Raw genomic sequence first — 21,718 nt, 5'->3', positions numbered from 1 at the left:
TTTAAAAAATAATATTTAAGTGTTTACGACAATATGAGTATAGCGCGACAGTTAACGCACATTGTTCGTCTCTTAGAAAGTTAGAAGTTCAATCTATGGTTTTTTCTTCATTTCTTATGAAAATGATTGATACTTTTTAACTGTGATGTGTCAAGAACCTGCCCACTTTTAAATGTCAAATTCTTTAAATGATCTATTATCCTCGAAAGGGTAAAATTTTAGTTGGTTCCTATCGTTTTAGTTTAAATTTGATTCTTATAGTTTGGTTAAACCATAAATACCAAATTAATACTTTTAAAATCATAAGAAGTAAATTGAAATTAAACCCACCAAATTGAAATTAAGCTTAAACTCTTACTAAATAAAAACTTTTAATCTCAAGACCAAAATGAAATGTTAGCCAAATCATGGAGACCACATTTGTAATTTAACTAAAAGCTAATAAAATGTCACCCACTCTTTAAAAATGTTTATGTTGATTCTATATGATCATCTTTCCGCTAATCTCAATTAACTATAACTTAACTTAAAAGATTAAAAAAACAACTAAAAGTACGATTTTGAAAACTTTAAAAATCAAATAAAAATCAAATTCAAACTCCAAATAAGAATGAGGTATAGAATAGAATGATAATATTTTTTGAATTATATATTATTTGAATTAGATTTAATTTATATTATATTATTTGAATTAGATTTTATATGCCAATTATAATTAAGGAATAACATCGGTGCAAATATGTTATTAGATTTGTGTTTGTGAGGGTAACAATTTAATGAAATTTTTATTTGTTATTTTTTCTATTTCGTTTCTTTTAACACATATGTCTTACATTATTTTCTCCTCCTTTGGAACCACGTGGTTTTGTGCAGATTCGTACAGCCAATCAGATTCGGCCACCACGTTTGTCGGCTCCCAAATAAAATATCTCAATCATACCTGAAAAATGGACAATTATGGCCAAGGAATGTACTCGAATTACCATAATGCCCCCGTCTCCTTCCTTGTATAAGTAGAAGGATGAAAAATATATAATAATATTATCTACAAACCATATAACTTAATATTAATGGAAATATTAAATTCTACAAATATCAAAGTTTTTTCCGATCACCTTCTGGTATGAAACTGTCCTCCTCAATATATTGAATTTTCGTATGCACGAACCATCAAAAGACAGTTTCATACTAAAAAATTTTTATCAATGATATATATCTCAAGTAGTTTATGATGCTTTTTAAGTAGTTGATGGTCGAGATACTTTAATATTTCGAAAAGTAACTTTTTCGTATCATTAAAATGAATAATCTTATGAGGTTGACGCGGTTTCTTCTCCCTTCAACTTCCTTTCCTTCCCTTCTATTAATGATTTCAAGCATCGAGTTTCAACCATTTTATTCCAATGCTTTAACACCTCCTCTTGCGGACACCAACTTGCTAACATGTCTCAATTTATGTTAACATCGAAAATAACTTTTTTTTTCAGTATAATAATATGTGGAGGTATGGATTCGAACTCACAATCTTATGATTGTTTCACACATCGATTTAAAAATGTTCTTCGACATTTACATTTTATCGACATTTCCATAAAAATGAGACTTCAATATTTTCATCGACATCGATATTTAAAATCTTGCTAATAATCATCGAATTGAGAACTAGACTGATCATTATTTCCAACCGATAAAGTTACATTTGTAAAAACGAACTTTTAATTTAAAAAATACAAAATAAAAAATCAGTTACCCAAAGACTAAAAACTATCTCTCCAATTACAACCTTCACATTCTCCCATTGATATTAAAATTAGCTAATATTTATATATCATATTAAAAACTAATATAATATGTAAAAAGGGCTATGTCTATATATTTTCTAATTTAACCACAAAAAAGTCCTTTCGAGAAACATTATCCAATATTCCAATAGCAGCTTTTTTACATACATTTATTCTAAAAATTAAAAAATCAGCATCCACAACTTGGTCTGCTTCTGCTGCTGTTTCTCAATTTTCTTCTTCATCTTCATCCTTTGCCATTTCTCAGGATATGAATAAAATTGCGCGCTGGTTAAGTTTAGTTTTGAATTTTGCAAAATAGGAAAAAAAATTTAAAAAAAAAAAAGTAGAAATTGAAATTTTGAATTTTCGAACTCGAGAAAATGAGTGTATGCATTTATTATTGAGCTAGACTTTTGTTAATAAAAAATCATTAACTCGAGCATAATTCATTTAGTGTTAAGGGCATTTGTACCTGACTAAAGTAGACAGAAATCTTTTGTGAAAGACACAGATTTGAATTATTCACAATTGTGCATCAATAATTGACTTTAGTTTTTTAAAAGAAAATAATAATAATAATAAATAATTGACTAGAAGATAAATGACAATCCCAAAAACCATTAAGCATGTGCCACATAAGCCCTAATTAGATAGAATGGATAGTATTCACTATTAAACCTCATTTTTGGATACATGTGCTTTAACTTATTGTGCTATGTTCTGGTTGTTCTCACTGTATAATGATTAGTCTTAATTAATGTTAAATTAAAAATTAATAAAAATTTATTAAAATGACAATGAGATGGAGAGAGAGGAAGAGGAAGATAGAAATGCCAAATAAATTATGAAAAATCATTTTAAAAATTATGATTAAATTACAAATTTAGTCTTTATATAATTTGAGCACAGTTTCAATTTGGTTGCTATATGGTTCGGCCTTAATTTCAATTTGATCCTAGTTGGGTTAAATTTCAAAATTCTGACTCCTAATTGTATTTTACACTCCCAAAATAGTCCATCTAATTTTCTTATTTTCTACTCAATTTTAAACCCTAATTAATACAATCAACTAATAACATAGCTATCCAAATAGAAAATTGTCACATAAAAAAAAGATTATCAATATGGTAATGGCAAGGACGACAATTAGTAAAGTTTTACTAAATCATAAAACTAAATTAAACTTTTAATAGCATTGAGACTAAACTGAAACTAAACCCAAATCATAGGACCGATATTTAAATTGAGCTCAAACTCTATAAACTAAATTGAAACTTTTAACCATGAGAACAAATTGAAATATTGTCGAAAATCGTAGATATATGTTACGGGGCGAAAAACATTGTGCCACATCTCACTTGTTGAAGCTGACACGAAATCCGACTCAAGAAATCTAAACTCAATTAGACGACCACCCATAGGGAATAAATTGATTTCAGAAGTTTTGCCATGGTAGTGAGTTCGGACATATCTCGCATCTAACAGCCCACTTGCCACAACTCTGAATAATACTCCACTGTTTTTGGATGAGATATATCACAGGCATAATCTAGCCATTAACCGCCTCTAAATACCTATAGTAAATTGATTCTCATGTATGCGTAAATCTTGGTGTCAATTTGAAAGCGAAATAGTTCAAATCAGTATTGAATTGAACATTGGAATACTCATTTCTTTTTTCAGGTCAATTTCCATTGGGATTCATGACGAGTTTGAGTGAATTTTTGTGCCCAAACACTATCAAATTTTTATAATTTCACCAAATTAATCAAAAAGGATTTAGAGGGAACTATAGGTTAAAATCCTATAACAGCCACCTATCTAAAAATTAATTTTCTATGTATTTCCTTGACATCCAAATATATTAGAGTCAGATAATTTTTCTACGATATTAGTCGAAATACACACAAACGGACTAAAACACAAACGTATATAAAAGAAAAACCAACCAATTAAAGTCTTGAGCTCCGTACAGCCAATCAGATTCCCACCACGTTTCTTAAAAACATCTCAAATCATCATAATTCATACCTAAGAAAAGGACAATTATGCCCATGGAAAGTAGCCGAATTACCATAAATGCCCCTCACCCTCCTTGTATAAGTAGGGGCATGAAAAACCAAAGCTGGGCAGATCTCAGAGAAAAAAGAAAAGAGAAGAAAAAATGGGTTATTTGTCCATGAAAGGTAAAGCAGCGGTGGTGGCAGCGGCAGCGGTGTTCGTTTTAGCGGTTGCACAGCTGCAGACAGCGGCATATGCAGCGGAGTTCGACTACTTTGTGCTGGCTCTACAATGGCCAGGCAATTCGTGCAGAAACATAAGTTCTTGTTGCCCCGACAACGGTTGCTGTCCTGGATATGGGTTAGTTTTCTCTTTTTTAATATAACAAATAAGGTTGGGGATTTGAACTTATGACCTCTAAATCATAGATAGGTGTCAATTATTTCTGAGTTGAGCTCATGTTGGCAGTCATGGGTGAATTACTTATTTACTTCTCTCTTTTTTGAGTTAATATATAATTTAACCATATCCTTTTTTCCTGTGTTTGCAGAAGAACACATGCTCCCAATCAATTTACTATCCGTAGGTCATCTCGTATCTTGGTTTTAGTTCATCTACTTTAGAAAAGTGACAATTTTGATCTATATATATTTTTAAGATCTTGACTCAAATTGATCTACACACAATGAAAATACTTTAATATAAACTCTCGTTGAAATTGGGATAGAAATAATGAGATTAAAAATAAAATTAAAGGATCAAATGGTCACTTTTTAAAAATATAGTCACCAATAAAGCTGAAAATACATGATCAAAATGAACCCTTTAAAGAGTACCTGGACAAAAATAAATCAAAGCTATAGTGTAAGAACCTAAATTGTATTTTAACCTAGGTTAAAAGACACTTTTGGTCCCTATACTTTCAGCGGAGTAACGATTTAGTTCCTAAAATTTCGTTTGCGTTACAATTTAGTCCTTGAAATTTAAATTGGTAACAATGTAATTCATGAGATTTAGTATGTAACAGTTTAGTCTTTGTACTTTAAAAAGTTTGTAACGATTTAATTTCTCTATCATAAAAATTTTTGTTAAGTTTATTATATATATATAGATGGATAATCCGATGATGGATCAAATATATTTATAAATTGTAAATATTAAGTCGTTATATATGATAAAAATAGACACTTAATTTTGATGAGATTTTTCATAGTAGAGACTAAATTATTACAAATTTCAAACTATATACAAACTAAAATTATTACGTTTTAAAACTCAAAGAACTAAATTATTGATACTAATTAGAAAATAAGAAACTCAATCGTTATAAACAAAAGTTTAAAGACTAAATTATTATTTCACCAAAATCGAAAGTACAGGACCAAATATCTATTTTAACCTTTTAACCTATAATAAAATACAATGGCGTATGCATGCACTACAGATGGGCTGTGGCCAGAGTACGACGACGAAGACTCAAAATGGCCTTCATGTTGTAGTGACGAAAGATTCGATCCAAAAGCGGTATCTCTCTCATTCTCCTACCAAACTTCTTATCAGAATCTTCTCTTTAACTTGTCTTTTTTTTTTTTTTTTATGTTCTCGTTAAGAAAAACGTCGCTAAAACTCCGTTTTCTTGTAGCGGATTCATTGGAACTTATTAAACACAACCCTTATATATATGTTTAGTGATCATCTTAAACCAATAGTATTCACTGATATTGATTAACCTTCACACTGCACTTGTAGATTTCTCCCTTGAATTGGATTATTCTTTCAGAGGTTTGGCCAAGTTATCGATGTGATTCTGAAACAACCTGCAATGGTGAAAAATCATCATTTTTGGCTGCACAGGTTATTCTTCTTCCTATTATTATTCCTTATTTAATTTTATTTATAGCTGATGATCTATCAAAATTTTAGATTTATATTTGACACTAATCAAATTTATTTTCTGTGTTTTTTTGCGTTATTTGATGATGTAATGTGACCACTTGGCATCTTACCATTGGCTGCAGTATGGTAATTATTCTTTCTCCTTTCATCTCTACCTATAATGTCTTTTCAAATTCCACTTCCTTTTTTATGGATTTTTTTTAATATTGTTTTTAATTAAATTTATTTTTAAAATAATGCAGTTTATCAGAAAAAAAATGTAAAAAATGCAACTTTGGAAACTTATTCCAAAACTATTGATGTTTTAAAAAAAATGGGATTTGCATGTTTTCCTGCCTACATGATCGTCGTCACCATCTAACGTGGCGCTAGATGGTGCCACGTCAATTTTTTTTAACGGGAGTGTGGTCGTCTTTTGAAGAGAAAGAGACGACCATCTCACATGGTCGTCTCTTCAAGAGACAATATCCGGACGGTCCGATGTTGATTTCTGAATATATATATATTCAGTAGTTTAAATGTAAAAATTCTCTTAGTGGTATAGTGGGTGTATTACTACTTTGCTAACCTTTCCATACTCGATTCAAATCTTGGGACATATATTTTTCCTTTTTATAACAATTAATCATCTCTTTTCTCTTTTCTACCTAATATTATCATTATTTATTTCCATCACAGCTTCTAATAATAAAAATAAATTTATTATTATTACTATCATTGTATTTTCTTTTATTTTATATATTATTGTTTATATTTTGAAAAAAAGGTTTTCAAAATTTGCTTTCCAATTGTTTGTGCAGAGAAGCATGGAACCTGCGCAGCTCCGATAATCAAGGGTCAATATGAGTACTTCACCAAAGCCACCACCCTTTACACCAAATACGATGTCACCGTAAGCTTTTATAAAACCGCTCTCTATTCAATAGACTATTTGGTGTGTCGCTTCATCCTCGATCATCACACCCATCCAGACCGATCCTTCTATAAATTGGATTGAATATGAATTTTGTTTTTTAAAATGGATCGATCCAGATCCTATTTTGATTGGTCTATTGAACTTGCATAAAGACAAGATCCAATATAATAAACATAATAATATATATTGAATAATCATATACATACATAAATACATATAATTATATATAATTGATTAGTTTTTAGTAGGGTTATTTATTGTCATTTCTATTTTTCTGATGAATTTTCTTTTTCTTTATATTAATATAGTAAAGAAATATAAATGTAATTTTCAAAAAGTAACCCAATACAATATATTCTTTTAAAACATAAGATGATACAACAAAATTTATAATCTTTAAAAATTCTAATACTAAAACAAAAACTTAATTTGAATAAATATTAAAATAAATTTTATAAATTAAAAAAGAATTTATTATATTGCCAATTTAATTATTTATTATCTCACAAATGCATAAAGGGAAGTATATAAAATTGATTAAATAGTTGCCATTTTTTCAGTACAGGTAGGTAGGGAGACGCCTACTTATAAACACCTAAGATACCTTCTCCTCTATTATTTAATAGATGTTTTTTCTCAATAATATTATCAGTATTCGTCCTTCTTGCTATTCACTACTAAAAATTTTACAGTTTTTTTTTTTTTTGTTATGGTCTTGTAAGTATTTTTCTTTCCTACTGGTCAAAAATAAAAAATGTAACGGTGGCCGGTGGCTGGCGCTAACAATTAAGCATGTACATATGAACACGTAATTTTTTCCTTTTTCTTTTCCTCTCTATTTGAGATAGGTTGAAACTTTGGTGCATAACATTTATAAAAGCTTTGTTATTTGTTACCCATCAGAAAGTTTTGAATGATGCTGGAATTGTAGCTTCTGTTGCTCCATATCCTATTATGTACATCTTGGATGAACTTCGAAGGGCTTTCCATGCAATGCCAAAGATTACATGTGCTGAAGATGGAGTTGTCAAGGAAATCTGGCTATGCTTTGACAAAGATTTTAATGTATGGTTATATCAAAAATATTCATAATTAATATATAATGCATGTGACCAATTGACAAACGTCGTAAATCTTTACTCGTTGCAGCCACGTAATTGCGCGTTTTCACTATCATGCCCCACATTTGTTAGGCTGCTCCCAACAGACGTGCCCGATTTCGGTAAGTTCCTTTTTCTTCTTCTTCGAATCACTCGAGAAATTAATGGTTAATATAAGGTATGTTTAATCTTGTGTGATTAATATATAGTTTTGACATTATATAACTGTGTGATATGTTATAATGCAGAGCCTGTGGGTGAGGGAGCAATTCCAAGGATGGCTAAAATTGCTCAAGTAGTTATCTAAACTTTTTATGGACCAACAAGTTAATGGAAATTATCCTTTATTAATTTCCCTCTCTCAAGTGCTTTGTAATTCCCACCATGAAAATTTGATACTTTCTAAGTAAAAAGGAGTGGTGGTATAATAAATAAAGGTTGGTTTAATCAAATATCTTTCTTTAATTTCTTGCATATTAGCAAAATTCAAGGTTTTTTTTTTAAATTCAAAGCTTTCTCGACTGTGTATAGATAACTAACTATAGATGGTCATGGTGCTCTTCTTTACAGATGCAGCAAAAGAAAGAAAATAAAAAAGAGGAGAGAAGATATATACAAACTAGATCGTGTATGTTGTGTTTTGAAATGTGGTTTGTCAACGTTAGCTTAGCTCTAGTTATCTCTAACCAAGAAATTATGAATTTGAATTTCCTACCGCTACTTAAAAAAAAGATAACAAATGCATTCTCTCTAATAAAATAATATATATATATATATATATATATATATAAAAGCCACAAGAACAGCTAAAATCAATTTGACTAATAATCATTGAGTGAGAATTCTTTTATACAATAAAACTCACTATTTCCAACCTTCACATTTCCCACATTTACCAACAAGTAGAATACAATAGGGCTTTCAAATAGCAACAGAAAAATGATTACAATATTTTGAACTTCTAATAGTGTATGGTGTTAATTAACAGCATATTTCTAACAAGGTTATTGTTTTTAAGTTACACTATTAATGATCCTGGTGGATCAAGAGCTTACGGGAGGCGCCATACCACCGCGCATACGAGGCGTGGAGGTTCGGCCAGTCGGAGGAGGAGGAGTAAGTGAAATGATGGAGCCACAGAGCCAAAACCTGCTCTTGTTCGTCTTGTTGCAGTGTCCCTATCATCTCCTCCAACACCAACTCCACCTCACACCGTTCCCCGAGGCTCAGGACCGGAGCATCGGTGCCGTTGCTGCCTCTGCATAGCAATGGAAGCCATGAAATGAGCATCCTCAACTTGGTTTGCTTATGCTGCTGGTTCTCACTTTCTTCTCCATCTTCATCCTTTTCCATTTCGCTCGATTGCTTCAACAAGAATGCTACACCATTGAATCATAACTACGATTTGTTAGATATGAAAAACTAGACCTTTCTCCATTTTGTTCTACCTTGTTTCCTGAATTGAAAATAACTGGCATTCAGTCTAGTTTTGAACCTTGCAGAACTTTAAACTTTCATATATACTTGTTTCATATCGATTCTCTTACTCCCAAATATTTTCTCTTAGTCCTAAACTTTATATAAAAATGCATTTTAATTCTCGTATTTAAATCTCCCTATTAAATTTAAGAAAACTATTGCACAATGTCACATTAAATTTAAATTTGTATTCAGAAATAGTTTACCTAAAAGTTCAGTAAAATACAATACGAAAATTCAACAAGGAAACACTAAAACAAGTCACATATGGAAGTTACAAGAATAAATAATTAATTTCAAAGTAAAAAAAAGCCTAAACCATTTTCTTCAATCTTTCCTTAGTGTCAGCTTCATATTATATCATTACAGAGATATCAAATTGATTTCCTTTGGACTTTGATGCTAAGAGAATCAATCAAGAACTGATTCCATTTCTGTCTTTTACTCATCAAATAAATGACAATTGGACCAAAACAGTGTAATAAATAAACAAATCATATATATATCAAATTGGCTCAATAGTTAAAATACAATTGATTTAGCATCCCTACGATTTCAATCTCGCACTCCACTTTTACCCTAATCCCCAGAAACCGGAAAAAAGAAATATATACACAAATACATATATATACATATACATATATGTATATACAAGAAGTGGGAAACACTAGCTGCTAGTGACATGGGAAACATTTTCCTTGTTTTCATGAATCCATCAAAAGTTTTCAACTTTAGGTTACACAAATTAAGGCTGATTAAGGCTAGGGTAAATATGTATTTTAGTCTGTAATATTTGAGTATTTTTTCAATTTGATCTTTATTATCTAAAAGGTTTCAATGAAGCTCCTTAGGTTTGAACATTTTCAGTTATATTCTTCCAATCCGTGCATGTTAAAATTAGTTGATTAACCTTAAGTAACATACTACCTTTTTTTTTTTGGGTGAAGTAACATTCTACTTGGTGATTGAGAAAGACCTGGAAGAAAAATAAGGCCACCTTGGAGAAAAAAAGTGAAATTTCTGTCCACTTCTAAAAAAATTCAGAAAAGAAGTTAGAAATTTCTCTCTCTTAATTAGCCTTGTTTCTCCTTTAAATTTATGTCGACTCACCAAGCAATATACCATGTAAGTTTATCATCAATCAACTTTAACATAACAGGAAAATTATAATTAAAAACTATTAAAATATAAAAAAAAAAACTAAATTGAAACTTTTTAAAATAGAGATTAAATTGAAAAAAACACTCCAACTACGAGACAAGTAAATACAGTAAAACACAGTGACAAGAGACAAATAGAAGATAGAAGTAGTGAAAAAGTTGTAGATTTGACTTGGTAATGCCAAACCTAACGCAACGCATGGAAGAATTAGTCTATTAAATAACTTCTCATGGAGTCGCGACAATAACTTCAATACACACTTGCAGACAAAGAGAGGGCGGCTGGGGTTCATGGCTATTTGCAGCCTCAAATAAAAATTCTAAATTTAAATAATTAATTTGTAATTATTTTTTTAACTTAAAAGGAAAGTGGAATTTCGATTTATTTAACAAAAGGTTTTAAATACCCATTTCAGTAATAGAAAAGGTTGAAATTCAACAAAAACAAAAAAATTGGAAAATTGGAAAGTTCATAAATCTTTCATGGATTATTCATATGGAAAAAAATAATTACCAACAGAAGAGAAGAATTCATTGGGATTAGAAAAATGCTATAAAGTAAATGGCCACTGCCAAAAACTACCCTATACTATATATGTGTTAAGATAAAAACCCTAAATCATTATAACTCAATCCTTCTACTACCAATAAAGACCTATATTTTTCTCAATTTGAAAAGTCGCATTGCAGCTTTTAGGTTTCAGCTGGATTCATGTCACAAATCCATAACTAGAAACTTAAAATTTAATAATTGGATGTGATATTTGAGGATATCATTTCGACTTTGGAGCATTTGGTTTAAGATTGAAAAGTCAAAATCTATGAAGCATTTGGGAAGCATGAATTTGTGTTAGTATTTGGAATGGGTTATAAAATCTAAATTGGATTTATTTTGTGTTTAGATTGAATACAAGAATAAGTTTGAAAACCCTCAACTAGGCACAGTCTAAGGTTTGGAATTTTTAAAAGTTAGTGTATAGGGATGAATTTCAAAAATTAATATTAATTTTATTGTTTTACCCCTTCGATATTTTACCAAACTAGTAAAGCATCCTTGACTTTAACACTCCAAGTCAATGAAAAAAATAAAGCATTTAAGAAATGGATTCAAATCATAGACTTACTGAGATTTGATATTCTATGAGTTTTTTTCTTAACAACCATATATGTTGTAACCATATATGTAGTAGGTGATACTAAACACTGACTTATATTATATTAAGAAAAAAACCAACAGACAAACGAGTAATTTAGAATCAGAAATATAAGACTAGAAAAGTAAAATTCATGCCTACCAAACCAATGAACCAATGGCCCTATGTGTCATTGTCTTTTTTATCCCAACTTACACAAACGTAACATATGGTTAAATATCTCCAAGAATTCAATGTGGAGGATGTACCTTCTTAGAAGGGTTTAGAGATCGCCAAGCCAAACACTCCAGTGACTAGTGAGCCTAGTCCAAGGAAAAGTTTTTTTTTTCAAATATAATGTTGTTATTTTCAAATTAAAATGATTTCAAAAAAATCCATGAGCGTCCCGACTTACTCACCCCTCTACTCAGGAGAGCTGTCTGATCCTATAACATTTGATGTCGAAAAATACATAGGAATTAATTTTTAAAATAGATAGCTATGATGGAGTTTAAATACATTTCTCTCCTAGTTGGTTTCAAATTCATTCTAAATTAGAATAAATTCTCTAAAAAACTTTGAGTCAAACTTTTTCCAAAAATACAATTTTGCTAGTAAATCGTCCACGATTTTAGGACAAGTTATTTTTGGTAAATACATTAAAATAAATACACACACACCCCACTAACTTTGATACCCCTACGTGTGCAGTCCTACTAATTAATTTATTTTCACGAAAGTTTTTCAATCTTCACGTGTATAAAATAAATTATATAAAAAGAAACAAATTTTATAACACTTATTAACTCGAGAGATCAAAAATTGAAATAATATTATGATATGCAACTAAATTTACGAGCCATAAAAAATAAAAAGAAAGAAAAAAAATCGTAATTCGTACCTGCGACTTTAATCAAAGAGCCCTGCAGCCGCGGCTCCGCCGAGAGAGCGAGCCTGCCCAACTGAGCCGCCGAGGCCAACCGCGTACACGCGTCATTGCCGCAACCACAACTCGCCATTTTCTGAGCCAACCACAGCGCCTCCGCCGCCAGCTTCTCCGCCGAGCCTCCGCCGTGATTCCCGCCCTCCTTCGTCCTCCCGAACCGGCTTCGCGCCGAGTCTCCAAACGACCGAACCGCCCTCACAACCCTAGACAACCGGAAATCGACCGGTCCGGACCCCCCGCCGCCGCCGCCGCCGCCGCCGTCGTCGTCGTCGTCGACGACTTGACGAAACCCTCGGTCGACCATCGCAGCTTCGATTTGGTTAATAGTCCCATCGAAAGCCGCGGAGAGAACCGCACGGTTCACCTCGCGCAACTCCTCAATTCCTTCCCTGTGATTTTCGTCGATCAGCTTCTCCGCCAACGATCGCACAACTTCGTACTTGCGAGAACTGACGGGAACATGATTAATAATCGAGAGCAACTGCGTTAGGGCACGAGAAATACCTAAATCGCGGCTCCCGCTGTACGGCGCAGCGTAGGTCGCATTTTTTGGGGGTTTTAGAGGGGAACGATCATCGGAAACCGAATCGATGGAAGGGAAAAGAGAAGGAAGCAAACGCAGGAAGAATAGGAAGGAGGAGACGGCGAGGCAGTGGATGAGATCGAGGAGCTTGTATTTCTTGGCCAGATTGAGGAGGGATTTGTCGGCGAAGATGAAGAGGGAGGTGATGAGGTTCCGCAGAAGCAGCGGAGCCATGGTGGCCGGAGAGGGTTCGGCCATAGTCATGGCAGTCCGGCGAAGTACCGGCGAAGGTCCGGCGAGGGGACGGGATTGCTTCTATATATATTCTGATGGAGCGGAAGACGAGAGGGGAACCATAGAAATAGAACAGAGACTTCCTCTGTTTTTTCGTAACGCCTTTTTTAAAAGTTTCATCATTTAATATTAATATAAAGAAATTTTATTAAACAGCAATTTAATTTGTTCTCAAATAAGTAGTTTTACGCAGCAATTGATACATGTTTTTTTCTATAATAGTTCGTAAGTTGGAATTTTTCCACCTCCATTTGTTGTTAAAAAAAATATTTGTTTTTATTTTGATCCCATATATTTTTGTTAAGGAGAACTTATCAACTAAATAATATTAATTAATGTATTAACATTTTTGTTATAAATCTTGTATAATTATCCTTTCATAATGTTGCATGATTTATAATATATTACATTCTACTTGTTTTAATTTTAACAAAAATAAAATGAGTTTATAACATGAAATAATATATTTATCAAAATTTTTATCTTTTGTAATGTAATTATGTATTTTAAATTTTCAAATTCAAAATCTGAAAAACAAATCTCCAAATGCGGTCAAAAGCACCTCTGTTACATCCACTGAAAATAATAAACATAACGAATTGCCAACCAAACACGCCTTCAATAATTTTTCTAGTTTATTCTAGAAATAGTATTAATTTTATTATACGTGAAATAACTGTATTAGATTTAGTTGAAATGAAGTCTATAAAGTGACATGGGTCGAATCGTTCGAGTCAAACCATCTTGTTAGATAAAAGTCAATCAAACCATCCGATCAGACCGAGTCAACTGGACCCCGTTAAAAGTTATATTTCCACGCCTTTTAGAAGTTACAAAGTAATGAGTTGGTTTCGTTTGATTTGATTTATTATTTTATTATTGAGAGTTGTGTATATAAAAATATAGTAAAAATTAACTAAAAAAGGGAAGAAGAAGAAGGGAAAAAAAGTGTGATGATTCTTTATATTAAAAAGGAAAAAGAAAGATGGATGATTGGACAATATTTAATAATAAAGTAGCACATAACAATGATAATAATAAATAAATTTAGTTGTGATAAAAAAAATAATAATAAATTTGTATTTTAAATTCAATCTTGCATTGATCATATAACATCTAAGAAGTTTTGAGAATATTTAATCAATTAGGTAATTAAATATTGTTGGTGTTTGGAAAACGTGTCCAATATTTAAAGCATCAATTACCAAATCTAGTTTTATCAATATATATATTTATATATAATAAATAAGAATAAAACTCCATTTTTAGTTTTAAGTTTGAGGATAGGTTTCTGCTTAGTATCTAACATTCAAAAATTAATACTTTAAAGAAAATACAAAGTTTACTGTGGAAAATTTCAAACTAGAGAAAAAACTACGGTCCATAAAGAAAAATACACTATGTGAAAAATTGGTACAATCACACAGATTTCTCTCTCCCGATTATAACTACACAAACACTCTCTCCTAGCAAATATCACTCAATTAACTAAAGCTAGTATATCATGTTTAAGTGTTTCAATTGAGATGATTAAAACAATCACGCATGAATCCCTTTATAGTACTTCGAACACGCCCCTTTCTTATACCTTTTTGATGTGAAACCAGTTGCTCTTTAGGATCAAAATGAAATAAGAATAAACTATAAACTTTCATATAGTAAAATCGATTAGATTTCAAAATTATTGAGAAGTTGTTACCTATTCCATAAGAAAAAGCCAACAAATAGATCTTAGTTTGTTTGAAGTTATTTAATATTTTTTTTAGTACAATATATGATGATAGCGATTCAAACTCACGACTTTTTAATTGACGTATAGCAATCTACTTATTTTTAGAAAAGAACAAGTCAAAAATATTCTTTAAAAGTCTATGGTGAAATCCAAAGTATTAATATAAATCATGCATATTTTACATTAAATTAAATGTGAAACATGTTCTCACTTTCCCCTTTAGCTTTTGGGAGATGTTGAAGGAGAAAGTTCTTCATATGTCGCCCCGTGGCACTTTCCTCTTAACGAAAGTTTCTTTTATCAAAAAAAAAAAGTGAAACATGTTATCATCAATGCCTCTTCTTTTTATTTAGTTATAGGTTCGAGTCACTTCCTCTCTATCTGAAACCTAATGTTTTAATAAAATCTCAACTTAAAGGATAAAAGACTTCAAAGAAAAGGCTAACATCTATTTTCTTAAAATTATTATAACATTCAAAGTTACGGTATTTTAACTAGAACAACAAATGGAGGCAGGAATAAAAACTCATAGATGTCTCAACTCTTAACCAGTTGAGCTATATATTAAAGTCTATCTTTATTCTTTATTTTTAAAATGGATGAAACCCAATTTGATTAAATTAATTTTACGACGTACGATAAATTTTGATCCTTGTACTATTTTACAAAAAAGACATATCAAGATAAGTAATCTCCACACGCTTCTGAGATGAATTATTGCTCTTGATGAGTCACTCTCAATCAACAAGGACAAAAATGTAATATGTGTTTATGTGGCTATTGATAAAAAAAAAAAAAAAAAAAAAATCCTCTATATTTCAGGAGTCAATGGAGTGCACAATTACAGGAAACGCCATCCGGGAAATCAAAGTACAATTTTACCATAGAAATGATTTATTTTAAAGGATATGGATATATCAACCAAAAGGCTTATCAATCTACTACAATAGTCGCATACATCTCATGCAGGTGTTCCAAGGAGATCAAAGGCCAAACCTATAGTTCCAAACTGTTTCACAAGTTCACAAAAAGTTACAGAAAAATGAAGGTATACATGGATCTACAGATCAAAAAGAAGATCAAACTTCACCAGAACATCATAATATACTACAGAGATGCCTTTTTTCCGTTGCGAAGGGAGATTCGGGATATCGAAACTTATGCGTTTTCTTTAGATTTTTCGTACTGGGGTTGGCATAAAGATTTTAGAGTTGCATGCCATGGATTTTAAACGCCCAGAATACATGAGTAATGGTAACAAATATTTAGCTCAACTCGACCTTTTTACCCTTTGAAACGAACTACGATGATCGATATGTCGTCTTTGCTTTCCCTTTTCAGTGCCTCTGTTGCTAATTGCTTTGCTGCTCTCTGGGGATCCTTGGTCCTTCTCGCTATATCCACCGCTTCTTGGTTCGTCATGACCTGAACTTTTCATAAAAATATAAGAACAAACGAATCATTCAAAACGGACACTTGTTGCAGTTGATGGGAAGAAATCACCTTCCATAGACCATCACTTGCTAGGATAAGAAGCTCGGTGTCAGAGTCGATATCAGCATTCTTTATGTCGGGATCAGATCGCAAGTGTGTTTTGAGGTTCTTGTCGCCAAACGCTCGAGAAACTGCAAGCTGCCCATTCACTCTTGCAACATCTCCTAATATGACAAAAAAAAAATAATCGAAGTACTATCAAGTCAAAGCATAGCAAGCTCAGACTGTATGATATCTTTAACCGTTCACCCTCAAGTGTCAGACGATTTATAGAATAGACGTGGCTCTTCACCACAATATGTCTTAGAACAAAATCTGAGTAGATATTTTTTCCTTTTTTCAGGTGGAGACTTTGATTTTAGTATAAGAAATTATGAGTAGAAGTTCACATGTCAACAAGAATATGAATAGAAAAAGATGTGGCAGCATTGTCTACTGAACAACTACGACGCTAAACCTTTTTCCCCTATGCCTTATAGTGTCAAAAAAAAAATTTATCCAGTTAGTTAGAGGTAGTTAGTTAGAGGTCGTCCGCTAATGTTCTCATTTCTTGTTTCTGTTCTTTTATAAACCTGTATTACTTGTTTCTCTTACTCATCTTAGAAAACATTTGTTATTGAAAACATATGCAAAAGAGACCTCTCAAGATTTCTAGTTACCGAACACTCCCAAAGCGATACCCTGATCTAGGAACCAAAGGCATATGTTCATTCTACGAGACCACTCAAGATTTTCTATGTCAATAAGTTGGCATATGGTGTCTCTTCTCTCATTTCTCATTTCCAATTGTGACAATTTTAATTTCACAGACAAAATAGCACGGGGAAGGACAAGTTTTGCAGCCTGATATCTGCTACCTTCAAAATAATTTAATGCTCAATGTCTTTTAAGTTTTTGTTCTCACAGCCAATTAATACACCTCAACATTTTTACAACTATAGGACATATTGAACATTGACTGATCATTAATCATAAGTATCATCTCCTATAATCGAAAAATATTGAAGGCAATGATGATTTGACAATAGCCATTTTCACCTTCAAATGTCCTCACTCAGCACAAAGATATTCATTTAATTGAGATATAAGTCATCTGTATCTTTTCGCTCTTTGCAAATAGTTGGGTTAGTTTCTAGCTAGGAAGCATGAACACTTTATTTCAAACAAAAAGTCAGTGTCAGACTCACTCTAAACAGTGATTTAGGGTGTCCAATTTTTTTACTTCTCTAAATCTCAGACATGTCTTAGCCAAGTAAAATCTTGTTCAATGTGTCCTTGCTGTTTCCGTGACAAAATGGTGGATCACCTTGTCCATTTCCTATCTCGTGTCGTCCATGCTTCTCATGTTCTGAAAAATTCACAGGGTACTATACCATTATAGGAGTTCTGAAGCTTACCATTTCTCCTCGTGTATAACCTCCATCATAGAAAATTTTTATAAATTCAAGAAACAAGGAAATGGAACCATGTGCATTGCTCTAATTTTCTGGTAAAACTCCTGCTATGTTCTTCCAATCTAGAGAGATGAAAAGAAATTCTTAAGTTTTTTATTATTCTTTTATCTCAAAATAGACATCTTCTCTACTCATATTCTCAACATTTAAGCCCACAAATATCATTCCAACGTCCTATAACTTCAAAAGCATGACTTCAGCGCTATGACTATCAATGGAGTTGCCGCAACTTGCCCAAATAGTTGCATTGCCTAGGCTCAATAGAGCCCCCGCCCATCCAAAGATCTCATTCTTCAGTTCGTACAGAATGCCACTAATTTTTAAGCCACTGGTGGTACTTGGCAACATCATAAACTTGCAGAAACAGAATATGGCCTCTTCTCTTTGCATAATATGTTAAAAGAGAGTGAGGAGGAAAATATAGGACTCGTATCCACCGATCCATAGTTTTCTGGGTTGGTGGTGGTGGGCAGGGCAGGGGCTGCTGCATAAACTTCCTAAACTTTAATTGAAATAGGAACTTCTATTTTGAGTACACTTGAAAAGAATGTAATGATTCAATAAGAAGACATTTCTCACCATCAAAGCAGAATTTGGTTGAAGTATTGGGCATCATCCAAGAAAAAGTTTGTTCTTTACTTAGCCAGAATAATAGTAAATACCAGTGAACCACAACAAAAAATATCTTTTTGACATCCCAACCTCTACGTATTTCCCAGGTGATTCGAAAAAAGTAAACAAGCTACCCCCACCTTCTCACATAAAGGACCAAAATTTCATATATAGGCTGAAAGTAATGGAAAGAATTAATCTAATTAAAATATCACATGCTCTAGAGAATTTACAAGAAATTCTAAATGTCCATCCTCTAATCTGCAAACAATGTTTGCAGTAGGAACTCACTCTCTAAAAATTAAAAATAAGCAACACTTAATTCCAAAGCAGTTTGAGATGATATCCAGCAAAGATTAATCCCCATTAATGGTTTCTTTATGAGTGTCTGGACCACTTTCTGCAGATTATCTATCTTACAGGACCATCACCAAATTCATAAGATATTTAATTTCCCAAGCAGAGGACGAACCTATAACCTAAAATGCCTGTTAATGATATAATTCATATAGACCTGTAGAGTCTTCGAATTTTTATTAGCATTCATGCATCTATGAGCAATCATGAGGATACATTAAATGCATTACCAGACCTGGCATGTTAGAGACAAAGCCACCTCTGTCCTCGATACTTCCTCGCTCAGTGTTTGGTTCGTGATCAATAGACATTTGTAATTCCTGCCCTTTTTTTGAAAGGACTGCCCGTGAATCTCCAACATTAGCCACCCATAATTTCTGGCCGTTTATCAAAATTGCTGTGACAGCAGTGGATCCACCTCTTCCCAAGTCAGGACTGTGTGAGAGTATTGCTTGGTCTGTTTTCTCATAAGCCTTAAAGATAGAGCTACGGGGATTCGACCAAAATTCCTCCTGGAGCAGTCACAAGATATCGTTCCAAGATGTTAGCATACACCTTTCTAACTAGCCATCATGAGGATAAAAGAACATCCTAACTTTTGAATGCATTACTATAATTCTCGAACAAGTTTCGCCAGTGTTGATAACTGATAATATATTGAAATCACAATGAAACAATTATTGCATCTGGTGAATAACTTACATCCTTCAGTATATTAGGAAACAGATGCTTTTGTAGATAGGCCGGTACGCTGTCTCCCAGATGTCCATCATAAATAGCAAAAAGGCCGAGTTCACGGCCATGTACTGTGATAAATTTAGCAACATGATAATCTTCCATGGGATGATTTGCTTTACCTTTCACTAGGCTGAATCCATACCTGGCAGGGCATTGATTGCCCCTGCCCTTCCCGGAGCTACATGACGAACGTCCTCCTACAAACTAAAGGCAAAGGAGAATCCCAATTCCAAATAAATGTTCCATAGTTAATAATTAATAATATCAAAATGAATATGCCTAGCAGAAATTCGCAAAACTAGGATTTTACTCGTAATTGCAAAATTTCTAGGGAAATTTTCCCATCTTTCTCCACATTCAAAAGATAAAACAAAGTTCCTTTCAAGTAAGCACTCAAGATTACATGCCTAAAAAGAGAACGAAACAAGTAAATGAGCCCGAGTCAAAAACTATCTTCACGATAAAGAAAATTCCAGAGTCACTGACTTTCAGACTGTGGATATCACCATTGAGGCAAATACCTCACATAAATAACGATAAACTAGCAATACAGAAAGTTTATAACCTTTTTTGGTCTAATCAAATTGCAAAATCTTAAATGAACAAAGTACAAGTATCGCCAACTTTGAACTTCGAGGAACAAAGATAAATTGACAATTCTTCAAAATAATATTGGAAGAAGATAACCAATGTTGTCAGTCTCGCTAAATTCAGAGTCAAAACTTGCATAAACCAAAAATCGACTAGTTCTAAATCCAAAACCATAAAGTTATTTACCATGTTAAGGCAAACTTAAACCAGGAGGTACTTTTAAAGTTAACAAAAATCAACTTCAATTAAAAAAAATCCAGAACAAGTCCCGATCATGATTAATTGGTATAAAAGACATTTAAAATCACGATTTGGACCTCAACAATGGTATGCTCAAAGACAGATCATACAACTCATCAGAAGCTCAGAAATTACCATCTCACAGAGTTCTACAGAAGTCAACACGTATAAATTAGGAATTAAACGTAAAAGTACTCAAAGAAGAAGATATCACTACCTGAGAATAGACAGAATTGAAGCAGCATAAGTTATCCATACAATTTATTCTTCCCACTTCGCCTTCTTTCCCCGTTCAACAATCATCCACCTCAAAAGAAGAGAAAATTCCTAATTTTCTCAGAAACCCCCACAAGAAGAGGGAAAAACCACAGGGCCCCCACAAGCTGCAAGTTCGGAAAACGAATTCCGATCAACCAAACGCCATAAACCCACGATCAGAAACACCCCAATAGCGCCAAAAAGTCAAGGAATCATAAAAAACAATATAAAATACCAAAAGGGCAGTCCGGAATTCGGCTTACCGATCCAGAAGTCGTCGGAATTTCGAAGAAAACGAGAAAAGACAACCACCCCAGAAGGCGAATTATTGATTATTCAGTCCTGGAAAGATATGACTTGGAAACAATCACTGTTTTATGAAGAAGAAGACCAAAAAGAGGGAAAGGGTGTAATGAAGAAGGAATCAATGGAGTTTTGTGTAACCGTTGTAGTTGAGTTGGGGTAAGTCCACGCGGAGGGCAAAGAAATAGCAAAAATAGAAGAGGAAAAATGGAAGCAGTAACCGAGAATGGGGCAGAGCTTTTCCTTATTGACTTTGATTTTTAGCGCTCCTTTTCCATTTTTTTTTCTCTTTTTTCTCCACCCGATTGTTAGTTGTTTACTGACAGTGTGGCCCTCTTTCTGCTTTCCTTTTGCTTCCTTTCCTTCGTCTTCATCATTCGGTTTTCTTTTTTTCTTGGTAAAAGGAAAAAACTTAGGTCTCGTCAATGAAATGCTCTGAAATTTTATAGTTTTTTTTTTATAACTTCAACCAAAGGTGAAGGATTATAAGTTTTTAACTTAGTTTAAATATTTTGATTAATTGAATTATGCTCATGTTTAATAAGTAAACATATTTTAACTTAATAAAAATTAAATAATGTCCCTAATTCTAATTTTCGAATTATTTTGTTTGAAATTTCAAGGAAATTATAGGATTGGGTGCATGTTCTCCTGAAAAGGTATTAATTTGATTTTTTAGTTTCTAGTTTTTTAATTGGAAAATCTAA

At 32.5% G+C, this 21,718-nt stretch overlaps 3 protein-coding genes across 3 annotated transcripts; 1 reads left to right on the top strand and 2 right to left on the bottom strand.

Annotated features, from left to right (window-relative positions):
* Positions 1 to 3,908: 3,908 nt before the first annotated feature.
* On the top strand, positions 3,909 to 8,149 carry LOC111011506 (ribonuclease 2). The gene is made up of 7 exons (XM_088118604.1): positions 3,909 to 4,145; positions 4,336 to 4,367; positions 5,230 to 5,309; positions 5,535 to 6,573; positions 7,501 to 7,662; positions 7,747 to 7,819; positions 7,946 to 8,149. The coding sequence occupies exons 1-4, from the start codon at positions 3,949 to 3,951 to the stop codon at positions 5,706 to 5,708; spliced, it is 483 nt and encodes a 160-aa protein (XP_087974730.1). The 5' UTR covers positions 3,909 to 3,948; the 3' UTR covers positions 5,709 to 6,573; positions 7,501 to 7,662; positions 7,747 to 7,819; positions 7,946 to 8,149.
* Positions 8,150 to 8,504: 355 nt separating this feature from the next.
* LOC111011508 (1,8-cineole synthase) lies at positions 8,505 to 13,343 on the bottom strand. The gene is made up of 2 exons (XM_022285296.2): positions 12,371 to 13,343; positions 8,505 to 9,076 (listed from the first exon to the last, which is right to left on the bottom strand). The coding sequence occupies exons 1-2, from the start codon at positions 13,200 to 13,202 to the stop codon at positions 8,724 to 8,726; spliced, it is 1,185 nt and encodes a 394-aa protein (XP_022140988.2). The 5' UTR covers positions 13,203 to 13,343; the 3' UTR covers positions 8,505 to 8,723.
* Positions 13,344 to 15,857: 2,514 nt separating this feature from the next.
* LOC111011477 (putative protein phosphatase 2C 9) lies at positions 15,858 to 21,285 on the bottom strand. Its single transcript, XM_022285245.2, has 6 exons — positions 20,972 to 21,285; positions 20,668 to 20,833; positions 19,584 to 19,823; positions 19,117 to 19,393; positions 16,468 to 16,622; positions 15,858 to 16,389 (listed from the first exon to the last, which is right to left on the bottom strand). The coding sequence occupies exons 2-6, from the start codon at positions 20,704 to 20,706 to the stop codon at positions 16,249 to 16,251; spliced, it is 852 nt and encodes a 283-aa protein (XP_022140937.1). The 5' UTR covers positions 20,707 to 20,833; positions 20,972 to 21,285; the 3' UTR covers positions 15,858 to 16,248.
* Between the last annotated feature and the right edge of the window lie 433 nt (positions 21,286 to 21,718).

This window comes from Momordica charantia, assembly GCF_013281855.1.
Source record: "Momordica charantia cultivar OHB3-1 chromosome 10 unlocalized genomic scaffold, Mcharantia_2.0 BLBB01000010.1, whole genome shotgun sequence".
In the NCBI taxonomy this organism is placed as follows: domain Eukaryota; kingdom Viridiplantae; phylum Streptophyta; class Magnoliopsida; order Cucurbitales; family Cucurbitaceae; genus Momordica; species Momordica charantia.
This window is presented reverse-complemented; position numbering and strand designations above follow the sequence as displayed.

Bases quoted from the DNA above. Each gene is read 5' to 3' on its own strand.
- LOC111011506 (XM_088118604.1), top strand. From the start codon at position 3,949: ATGGGTTATTTGTCCATGAAAGGTAAAGCAGCGGTGGTGGCAGCGGCA. The intron at 4,368-5,229 runs GTAGGTCATCTC...CATGCACTACAG, and splicing joins TCCCAATCAATTTACTATCC to ATGGGCTGTGGCCAGAGTAC. The intron at 5,310-5,534 runs GTATCTCTCTCA...CTGCACTTGTAG, and splicing joins AAAGATTCGATCCAAAAGCG to ATTTCTCCCTTGAATTGGAT.
- LOC111011508 (XM_022285296.2), bottom strand. From the start codon at position 13,202: ATGACTATGGCCGAACCCTCTCCGGCCACCATGGCTCCGCTGCTTCTG. The intron at 9,077-12,370 runs GTACGAATTACG...TCAATGGTGTAG, and splicing joins CTCTTTGATTAAAGTCGCAG to CATTCTTGTTGAAGCAATCG.
- LOC111011477 (XM_022285245.2), bottom strand. From the start codon at position 20,706: ATGGATAACTTATGCTGCTTCAATTCTGTCTATTCTCAG. The intron at 19,394-19,583 runs GTAAGTTATTCA...TGACTGCTCCAG, and splicing joins TTCCTAATATACTGAAGGAT to GAGGAATTTTGGTCGAATCC. The intron at 16,623-19,116 runs GTCTGGTAATGC...TTGTCATATTAG, and splicing joins CTTTGTCTCTAACATGCCAG to GAGATGTTGCAAGAGTGAAT.